The 11,293-nt window shown below is 44.5% G+C and overlaps 1 protein-coding gene across 1 annotated transcript; it reads left to right on the top strand.

Moving 5' to 3' along the window:
* The first annotated feature begins 1,778 nt into the window (after nt 1-1,778).
* LOC147457480 (uncharacterized) lies at nt 1,779-3,080 on the top strand. The gene is made up of 5 exons (XM_086513325.1): nt 1,779-1,909; nt 2,018-2,172; nt 2,324-2,344; nt 2,437-2,492; nt 2,801-3,080. The coding sequence occupies exons 1-5, from the start codon at nt 1,779-1,781 to the stop codon at nt 2,831-2,833; spliced, it is 396 nt and encodes a 131-aa protein (XP_086369451.1). The 3' UTR covers nt 2,834-3,080.
* Nucleotides 3,081-11,293: the final 8,213 nt, after the last annotated feature.

Genomic DNA, 11,293 nt, shown 5'->3' with positions numbered 1-11,293 from the left:
AAGAAAATGTATTCTCTAAACCATGCTTTATTGAAGACATTCAAGTTTCAATTACTTCTCTAAACCATGTTTTATTTAAGACATTCAACTTTCAATTCCTTTTAATTGTCCAACCATACTAGATCCACTATATCTATCATGTGAAACTCAGAATTTTTTTTGTTGTGAATAATAAGAAATAATCTCCAAAGATGTGTTCCCTTTGAAATATGGTTTTCCACCTTTGATATTTTTTACAAATATCAAGTAAATCTCACATATGTTTTCAATGTTAACTCATCCAGTTTTAGATCGAGAAATAGCAACCCCCACATAGTTGACATCGAGGAGATTGTCATACAGAAAGGGGGTGTTGGGATTATTCAATGGAAATTTTCTCTGTTGTCCAATCGCCCTAGCTTGGGATTTGAAATGGTTGCAAGAGATGTTGGAGACCTGCTACCATCCTTCGTCCTTCTTCCTAAAGGTGGGCAAGAGCACAACATATGTAACACTGGGGTTGATATTTTTTGTTGGGCAGCAGATGAGAAGCGATGGATAGGGTGGCCTTTGTTTAGCCATTGCAAAAAACATTAGTGTTCTTTATGAAGATATAACTACTTTTGTTTTCAAGGACGAAAACGCTTCTCCAAGGGGGGAGTAATGTCATGTTTAGGATAAGACTGGGCACGCCAAGGGCCAAGACGGACATGCGATCAAGGGATGCTATATTTGGATAGCTACAAACATATATATAGCGAGGCTAGGCTTAGACTCTCTCTCTCTCTCTCTTAGAGAAAGAGAGAGCAAGCTCCAACATTTTTGCCTTGTTTCTAACCTATGTTTGGTACTCTGTGTGTGTGTGTGTGTGTGTGTGTGTGTGTGTGTGAAAACACCTTGCTTGGGGTGAATTGCAGAGAGGAATGAGGGAGGAGTGCAGCCTATTTCTGGCTGAGCTCACCTCATATGTCAGTGTCGTGTCTAGAGACGAATTTGCAGAAAGGATCTTAGTTAAAGCGTGCACCCGATTTCTTAGAAAGTTTGGAGAGTAAGCGAGCAAAAATGTGAGTGGAATCACCCGACACGTGCAGACGTCTCTCTCTCTCTCTCTCTCTCTATCTGTGTGTGTGTGTGTGAGTGTGCGCGCGCGCCGAGTATGGAGGGAAGCAATAGTGCAAACTTAAGAATTAATGGTTATTGTATCCTACATGTCCTCATGGAGGGTGCTGAGCACCCAATAAATTTAGGGTGCTTAGCTCCTTTAGTTATAAGAAAAACTAAAATAATAAAAATAAATCCGATAAATTTAGATGCTTAGCTAAGTGCGAAGAAAATCGATTGGCCCCCCTCGCCCATCCATTGCAAGGTGCAAACACAAAAAAACAGTGTAGCACGAAGAGATTTGATTGTCTTTCAGCTCTATACATGATGTCGGAAAGCCATGTACCTTTTGAAGCGGCTGTGGCTAATTTGTGTAAAATCTAGCAAAGAAAATACATACTCATTGTCCGCTCACTATGTAACACCTTAGGTGCCCATACAAGCTCTTTTAGGGCATGTTCGACATCCATACGTGACATTGATCTAAGACAAGAACTACTTATTGAGTGCAAAAGATTTTTAATGTCAAGCCTAAGTGACTTCAATGCAAGATTGAACTTTCTACTATTTCCAAATTTGGGCAGGTGCTCCTCTCATTATTATTTATATACACCTTTTGAAATTGCTTCCCTTCATGTATAATTAGTTGGAGCTCGATTGTGAGGACAAGTTTATATATTCATTCCTAATTTTATATGATGCAGCTTTGTTACACACTAAAGGAGGCTGATTTCTTAACATCTAAAGTGTCCTTGCTAGTAGATAACATGACCTCTGTAATGTCTTCGAAAGTGATGAATCATATTCTTGGGTTGGACCGTGGAGCATGGTAGAATCTTTGTCCCCAGCCTAGCAAATGAGGAGGCTCTTTGAGTGCTTCGAATTGGAGCTGCATCTATGGTACACAGAAAACTCACAATATCCAAGTCTTCACCAGGAATTCAAAACCATCACATGATGAGGAGGCTCTTTGCTTTGAATTGGAGCTGCATCTATGGTACACAGAAAACTCACAATATCCAAGTCTTCACCAGGAATTCAAAACCATCACATGGATATGGCTAATGTCATCTAGAATTATTCAAGAGCAAGGTGCAAAGTCCACGGACCTAGACAAAATGCTCAAAACAAGTACTGCAATGTTTTTGAAGTGGTTGTAAAGCTTTAAACAGGCTTCTCAAGTATGAGAGGGGGATTAAGAATATGTTTGGGCGGTGTGCTGATTGGCATTGTCTGCTTGCAGGGAGTGATATAGCTGTGGAGCGTATTAAATATTTTCCACAACTCTTACGCTTATTGAATCTATTTTAAGATGCTGCTTGCGTTACTTTTAATCCATGCTTGTGATAAAAATAGCGCTCCCAATAAAAAACGCTAGCAGCAGCGGAAGGAGACTCGAGCAAGGAGTAAAGGTATGCTGCTAGAGTTCTCTCTCTTTCTCTCTCTCTCTCTCTCTCTCTCTCTCTCTCTCCCCACTCCAACACAAAAAAAAATATTGACTCTTTCTCTTTCTCTAACTGGGTGGAAGGAAGTCTTTCTTTCTCTCTCTCTCTCTCTCTCTCTCTCAAATTTTTGCATAAAAATATTGACTCTTTTTCTTTCTCTAAGTGGATGGAAGCAATTCTCTCTCTCTCTCACATTTGTCATATGAGTGCCAAAGATTACCTTTTCAAAATTTTAGCATTGTAAGTCGAATCTTCGTCTTTCACCATGAACGCAGAAGCTGGTGTGGGTGAAGATGAATCATGGATGACGAAGAAGAAGGTAGTTTTAAGCTTGCAACATAGATACAACTGTAAGGAAGAGAAAAAACTTCTCGATTATCTGATAAAAATGTCCGTCATCGACACTAAATCAGAGATTTAAACGATCATGCTTTACATATTGCGGAGGTGAATCTCTCTCTTTCTTTCCTTAACTTTGTTTCTTTACAACAACGATGTCACGACTATCGACAATAATCAACGTAGCAAAAGCACCCGCTCGAAACAAATGCTGAAACTTCAAGTGCCAACCGGTCATAAATGGTGTCACTACCATAGCAGGTGACCTTCTCTCTCTCTCTCTCCCTCCCTCAAACTAAAGCACATTGTAGCTAGAGCACGCGTACACACACGCCACAACGTGTGTGTGCACACGCTCTAGATACAATGTGCTTTAATTTGAGAGTTTGAGAGAGAGAGAGAGAGAGAGAGAGAGAGAGAGAGAGAGAGAGAGGCGGTGCGATGAAAATACTAGCTACAATGTGCCTTAATTTAAGAAGAAGAAGATCAAGAAGAGAATTTGTTGCTGATGGAAATACTAGCTATAGTGTGCCTTTATATGAGAAGAAGAAGAACAAGAAGAGATTTTTAATGTTGTAGGAAACGAGAGCGAGAGAGAGAGAGAGAGAGAGAGAGAGAGAGAGAGAGAGAGAGAGAGAGAGAGAGAGAGAGAGAGAGGGTGATGCTCTCAAGGCCGTCCCGCTCCTGCCCCGTCTTGCACACCTCGCGCTCAATTGTGTGCTTCGCACTTCGTTACCTCCCCGTTGCATGTTCGCGGCCGATGCCCTCGCCTCGTATGAATCTGCCAAAGTATGGGCGTCTGTTTGCTGCTGCGCTTCCTTCCCCTCCCTGTCCTGCATGCTCGCATGCAGGTGATGGGTGGCTTGGTTCCCCTTCTCCCTTGTGGTCTGGCGCTTCGTGTCTCCCTTGTAGCCTGACTCCCCTCCCCTCGACCGCTGATGGAACCCTCTGCATATGCCAGCTCAGCGACAACATTAACTTGTAGCGTTGTCCCTGCCGACTATCGTTGTGTCGCCGCTGGCTTGTATAGCTTCGCTTGGTAGTCTTCTTCAGCTTCCCTGTCTTTATGCCTGATTCCCAAGTTACCGCCCTTTCTCCTCAACATGGAGTCTGTCAAGAAAATCGTCTCTGACTGGAGGAGGATGCTTCCACGTCCTTGCTGCCACCCTAGCTCCCCATCTTGGTGTTGCAGACTCCCTAACACTTGTTCGCGTACTTCTCCGTTGGTTATGCTGGTTCGTCGGTGCCCTTCTAGTTTCGAGTTTGGTCTTTGCTTGTGTTTTTTGTTCTTTTTTTCTTTTGCGTTTGTGTTGGCATGTGTTTGATTGTACGCCCGTGTATCACTGTTGGTTTGCTTCTGGGTGTGTGTGGATTTGATTGTGTATGGGTGTGTGAGTGGAAGCTTGCCTTTAGGGTTTGAGTGTGAGTGTTTCCTTAAGATTTGCTTTTGGGTGTGTGTGTGCGTGTGTGTGTTGACGCTTGTCCTTAAGGTTTGCTTTGTCTAGTTTCGTTTTTGTTTGTTTGATTTCCTTCCTCTTCTTTTTGGTTGGCTTCTTTTGTTTGTTTGGGGTTTTAGTTTTGGTTGTTGCTTGTTCACGGTTGGTGTTTGGGGCTAGCCAACTACGCTCATCTCGGCTTTTCCTACCAAGCTTCTTCTGCAGGTTTCCACTTGGATGTTGTGTCAAAGCCCTACATGGCCTCCTCGAAGTTCTCTCTCCAAATATGGCCTTCAAGAGCCATCTTCAACAAGTGGACTGCTTGCTCTTCTTGATAAAAGCTCCTTGTCAGCTCCAACGCACTGCTTTGTTACTCACCTAGTGCCATACTCATGAAGTATCTTGGTGATGTCAATTGCCTCTTCTCCCTCATCGTCACTACCAAATGTCCTCTCCCTTTTGTTCCTCCATATTACCTCTTGCTGTCAGATTTTACCAGTTGGCAGGCATCTGCTCGACAAGCTTCTTGTAACTGCTCATTGTCATCTTCACCGCTGGTGGCGTTTGGTGGCTCTAGTTCTTGATTTACGGTTGCTGGCTTAGCTTGTGGTTGAAGTGCATATCCTTCAGAGGTTGCTGACATCCTCTCTCCGGAATTGAGAGTGAAACTGCTACGGATCTTTAACTGTTTGGAATACATTCCGAGGGAGTATCACCCCACTCTCAAAGTGAATCAGGAACAAACATCCAGTAAAAAGAAACACACACAATACTGAGACTGCACCTAGCACGGCAAGGTCAAGAGAAGATTCTACTTCCAAGCTCTACAAGAGGTGTTATAGAAAGCAGTCAAATAGACTATCAATCTTACCCGCTACACATGGAACCACAAGAAATGTAAGGAATTCTGAAAATGCTAGCTGATGGGCAGCAAAAACACTGGGGCTGATCTGTTCTCAAAAACGCTAGTAGAGTTCTGACGCTACTGCAATCTGGGCTTATAAATCTGCTAAGGGTTAGGTAGGGCAATCCATCGACCACACCCAACAAATAAATCAATAAATTGATTTTTAATAAGTTAGGTTAGGGGGTTCCAATTTGGGTGAAACTATTGCATATCTGTCCATCTGAGAATCCGATCGATGCGGGGAATGGTTCGTTGGATTCCTCTAACCTAGAACTACATGCGATGCCCACCGTAGTGTAATAACATCTGTCAAAACATGTATACAAACCATTTATGCAAGAGGGTTCCAAAATTGAAAAACCTAATCTAATGGACTTGTCCGGACATGCAGTTCCTACGAGCAAGCTCAAAAAATTGCCGGTACTAATCCTCCTAGGATTCTAGGCTCTCCTATCTAGGAAGAAGGGGAAAATGGCTCTGGAAGTCGATGAAGCATGTCCACGTGGCACACGCATGTGTGAGCCAGCTAGTGCTCCAGGTGTTAGTTGTTGTCGGTTAGGTGGATTGTTGAGTACAACGTTTTACAAAGCTATAGAGATGTAGGGCATTATCGCCGAGCGAAGCAACCATTGGCGTCGGTGTTTCAGAACGCACGTAGGAGCGGGTCCCTAGGTTTAGGTCAAGAAACGCTTGCAAGCGCTAACGATAGTGTTTTATCCTTAGGGACATCCAGTAGGCAACAATGCTCTTCAGACTCCACCGCACAAGGGCTTTGTAGCGCCGTTAAAAGAGGAGAATTGATCAACCGCCAAGAGTGGGTGTTTGAACGCAAGAAGCAGCGGCGGCTTTACTCAACAGTGGAGAGTTTCTCTTCACGGGCTCTTCTTGGTGCAACTCCTCCTGCAAGGCTCTGACACCATGTCAAAGTCGACAATGCCGAAGCATAGAGAGAGAGAGAGAGAGAGAGAGAGAGAGAGAGAGAGAGAGAGAGAGAGAGAGAGAGAGAGAGAGAGAGAGAGAGAGAGAGAGAGAGAGAGAGAGAGAGAGAGAGAGAGAGAGAGAGAGAGTGTCTCCTGAACCAATTAACCTCAGTAAATTGCCCTACCCAGACTTAGACAAATAAGTGAAATAAATACCTAAAAGCCAAAATAAATAATGAGATCACATTGGCAGCTCACTTGAGATGTCGTAACATAACTGTCCTCTGTAAGGTGGTCCCCATACTCTGTGCAAGGCTGTCAATGGCAGTGCATAATCTAATCCAGCCTGCCCAAGTTTGTATAGCTTGCAAAGTATGGCGAAGAACAGACTCCATAACGAAAGCCTTTGTTGTTAGGTGCAGCGGAAAGATGAGTGCTCCTAACTGTGCTCAAGGTTCCTTTTAGTTATGGAAGGGAGAGCCTTCCGTTCTTAGTGGAAAGTGCTATGATCACAAAAAAAGTGAATGGACACTGTGCGTGCAAGTGTATGAGACTGAGAGATAGAGAGAAGAGAGATACGACACCAGAGACGTTGTAAAACCCTCCTCCGAAGGCCCGACTCTCGTCGGCGAGAGTGGTCTACTTTTGATTGCACAAAGTGGTACAATGTGGATGCAATGGACTGATGCAACTTGGGACTATGCCGATGACGGCGACGGTGATGACGACGAGGACTTTAGGGCGGAAATCTGTGGTCTTCTAACTGCTGAATTTCAGGACTGTTTCGGTGGCTGAAAATGACTGTTTCGGCTGCGTTTTCTATGGCTGAAAATGGGGGAACTTCTGCAAGCAATGGGGCTGAATCTGCTACTGATCAAGCATGCTGAAAACGCTGCATATTCTGCTGCGTTTTGGCTGAAAATAAAAAACGCTGGACTGTGGTCTGAGCGTTAGTAAAAACACTAGGTCAAATTGGTACTTCCGCTACAAATTGGGTGGATCTACAAACGCTAGGGGACTTGGGAGATGATGGCGATCATGCAAGGGCTGAAATGCCGGATTTTGGGGAAGTACTGCTGGAAAACCAAAAATGCTAGCCAATGGGGAAGGTAGCGCCAAGGTTGAGGGTGTTCTACGGGTTTTGCTGAGAAGTTGCCTGTTGAGCGGGAAGCTCCTGCTGCCTCTTCTGCCATTTAGTGCTAACTTGGGTTTGCTTATATACAAACTTAGCAAAATTGCCCTACCTACTTTTGTTGGAAAGTCACTTAAAAATAATATGTGAAAATACCAAAAATAGGGAAAATAGGCTAAATGCACTAGAAAATTCCCTTGACTGAATCTGATGGATTCTGAAGAGAATACTGATGATCATGCTGTGTGCAACCGGAGGATATGCATCTACACTAAGTGACTGGGCATGCACGATCTACGAATAGACTCACAAAAGTGCCAGATCACTTCTAATCTAGATTGACTGGACTAACTGAACCCTGATCATGCTGTAGCTTGTCCACGGACACATAGGGTCGGATGTGTCACGTGACATCCCCTCCTTTTCAAAGTGAGGTACTGGTACCGAACTGTATGGCGTCGAGGGAGATCGCCAATGGCATCTGGAATCATGGAAAGGACTCTTCGCCGGCCCACTCTGATGTGTGGGTCGTGCGGTACTTGAACTTCATAAAGGTGTGCAACGCTTGCTTCTTTGGGCCGCGCCGAAAGCGACACAAAATCTTATGAATCTCCTTCCTTGCTTCAACTTCGTCTAGAGTTTTCTTCTTCTTCAAGAATCTCCATGGTTGAAAATTCCTGAAACCATTTCCAACACAAAACCATGAACATACCCATTCCATGTAAAGTGAATGGAAAAAATCTTGTCTTCGCTAAAGACTGTGTATGCAATGTAGATAAACAAAGAGACGGAGTGACAACCCGTTCATCAAACACATGCAAACAATGAGATCGAATCTTTTCTGTTTGATCGAAATCAATCAACGGTGGCAAATCACAATGGAAATGCCTATGCTTGGTGCTCATACTTTCATGTGCTCGTTCGGAAACTGTGTCATACCAAGGAAGAGACATGGAATGTGACTTCCTGACATACATACTTTTCAGCTTTTCATGAAAAATCCGCATACGTTCGTGCTCATCCATGAGTGAAACGTGCTCAACGTACAATATGTCATGCCTAATAAAAGGAATCACATAAAGACGTTGACTAAAATACAGGAGACGATCACGAATGAAACACTCGAACAATGCGTGCGTATCAATCATGTGAACACATAATACTTTCTGTGAGGGTTCTTTGGACCTAGGTTCGAGAGCCAAGATTGTTTCTTCGTGAATGATCGAATCGTCCTGTGGGGGTTCTTTGGACCTCGACTCGTAAGCCAAGATCGGTTCTTTGTGATTGATCGAATCTACAACGAGGTTAGCTTCGCTAGAAAAAGCATCAACTAACACATCATCCTTGTGAACAATCACATCTGCTTCATGCAACTCATCATGCTTGTGAAAAATCACATCTTGATCATGCAAATCATCATGCAAATCATTATCATTCAAATCATCATGCAAATCATTGTCATTCAAATCACCATGCTTCTCATAATCATGCAAATCCTGTGTGTCATGCTCTGGAGAAGGCGAGACTGAGAGAGTCTCCTTTTCCCGATCTTGTTGAATCTGTCAGAGTTACCCGGAACGCGGAACGGGAACGGCGACGGGTCTCCCTGCGGAACGGGGGAACGGGAATGGGCCCGGAACGGGAACGGCGCGGAACGGCAGGCTAAAAAAACACCCAAATTTTTTTTTTTTTAGCGTTATGTGTTTGAATACAAGTAGTATTAGAGTCCTTTGACTCTAATACCCACAAAAAACACGATTCGAAGACCATTTAACCTTATTATGACTTGATTGGGATGTGAGGCGCCTAGAGTACATAGCCAGATGAACAACAATGAGCAAACACAATTTCCATAGTACATACACAATGCTCTCAAATAATTGCAAGAGTAGTAGTCAGAGATAACACTTTGGAATTAATTATGGCTAACATAGTAACAAGCCTCAAGGGCCGCCAGCGGCCAAGGTGCTACAAAAAAACCAAAGGGGGGCAAAGTTCAAACCAGACTTCAGTGACCACAATACCAAAACACTGAAGGTGACAAATACCATAAAGATGCTAGTAGCTACAAATGGCAAAGAGGGCAAGGCTCAAGCAGCCATACAAAAAGGTAAGGATAAATGGCAAAGACTCAAGACTCAAGAGCCACTAGCCTGAGAGGCCTCCCAATCCGTAGTAGCCGGCTGTAAATCATGCACATCCTCCCATTCCTCATCATCAAGGTCTAGGTCCGGCTCGATCTCAGCCACAGATGAAGTACCTGGTGTTGGTGGATGTGCATCTCCATCCGCCTGAGAAGCCTCTTGCTCCATCTCCCACTGTGTAAAAGGATCTGTCTGTTTGTCTGTACTCTTGCAAAGCATTTTCAAATTTGCGCTGACGAAGACAAGATCATTAGCCTTCTCCACTCCAAGCCGATTCCTCTTCTTGGAAGCAATGTGGCTAAAGGTACTCCACAATTGCTCCAAGCATGAGGTACTAACTGACTGGCTGAGAATACGGATCGCCAATCTCTGAAGCTCAGGGCCATCATAGCCATAGTCCTCCCACCAAAGCACTGAACCTATTTTCCTACGATCAATCTGAGCATCTGGACTGCCAAATGACCCCCGCATCTCTCTGTACTGTCTCAGCTGATCTCTGACAATGCGTCGCCCATCTCTGTCTAGAACCATCTTGTTTAAGATCTCTGTAAATTGGTTCATGACTTCCCTATCTGTCTCTTGCCCTGCACCTTGGAACTCTGGATCCACCATGTACACTGCCCCGTGTAAAGGAGAGGCATATGAATTCCACCTCGAGCTGCAAAGCGCATGGATCTCCTCATATCGCTCTGCGTTCGGCTCAAGCTGTGCAAGCTGCTCAATCATGCGGTCCATTGCCTCATAAATCTTGCCAATGCAAGGATCCATGCCATCCAGAACTCGAAGCAAATGAACCACTGGTTTTACCTGTGCATCTAGACTCTTGAGCTCCTTCCAGAACTCAAGATCCTCTGCCTTATCCTTGCACAAAATCCCTGCAACTGTCTTTGCATAGGGGGAGGTGGTGAACTCATCACTGATGAAGACCTGTCGGACCGCATTTTGACATTCAGACAGCCTGCGTACAAGAAGAAAGTTGAATGCGAAGCGGGTATCTGAATACTTTAGAAGCACTTTGCCGCCTGACCTCTTGAGGTACTCACTCCGAACCAAGTTGTGATTGTTGATGAAAGTAACCATCTTCACTGCATCAGCAATGACTAGAGCAATCCAGTCTAGCTTGCCGATGTCTTTTAGAAGGTTGTTCAAGCAGTGTGCCATGCAAAAGCATACTGTCACATGCGGATAGTGGCCCTCTATGATAGCTGCTGCTGCCCTGTTTGATGCCTCCCCATCTGTGACAAAGGCCACCACGTGTTGCTCACCGATGGTTTCTATGGCCGCTGTCCACTCTGCAGAGAGGACATCGGCGGACTTGCCACTCTCAGTGGCATCATGAGAGTGCACAAAGTAATCTCTCCACTGGAGTATGCGACGAGACCATGGATAGATCTCTTCCTTGTATCGCTCCACCCGTCGGCAATGAGGGAAACGCCATGTTTTGCCCAAAGACGCTGAATGTTGAGGGTTGCTTGCTCCACAATAGCCTTCTCTCGATCGAGCAAGGTGGTTCGGAGAGCCTCTGAAGATGGCGGCACATAGCCGGTGCCATACTCTCCAATCCGTTGCACCATGACTTTCCAATACTCCGACCTATTTCGATCAAACTTAGAAGAGGTTAGTATCAAAAAAGTGGAACCGACGATAACGAAAGAAATGAGAGAGAAGATTGATAAATCATAAAACAATGAACATACCTCGCTGCGACAAATGGGATATGGTCGTGATAGAAGAATCGGGCCACGGCCGCATCCACCTCTTCCTTCTTCTTTGGGTCCCAAGAGGTGGCAAGGGTCTTTTGGCGACGAATTGGACCTTGTGAAGATGCACCAACACCTACACCGAGTAGAGAGGAAGAAGGGAAAATGAGGGTCTTTGGATCAATACCTT

This window comes from Adiantum capillus-veneris, chromosome 5 (assembly GCF_014529385.1).
Source record: "Adiantum capillus-veneris isolate H3 chromosome 5, ASM1452938v2, whole genome shotgun sequence".
Classification (NCBI taxonomy): domain Eukaryota; kingdom Viridiplantae; phylum Streptophyta; class Polypodiopsida; order Polypodiales; family Pteridaceae; genus Adiantum; species Adiantum capillus-veneris.
Note: the sequence above shows the minus strand (reverse complement) of the source record. Positions and strands in the feature narration are given on the sequence as shown.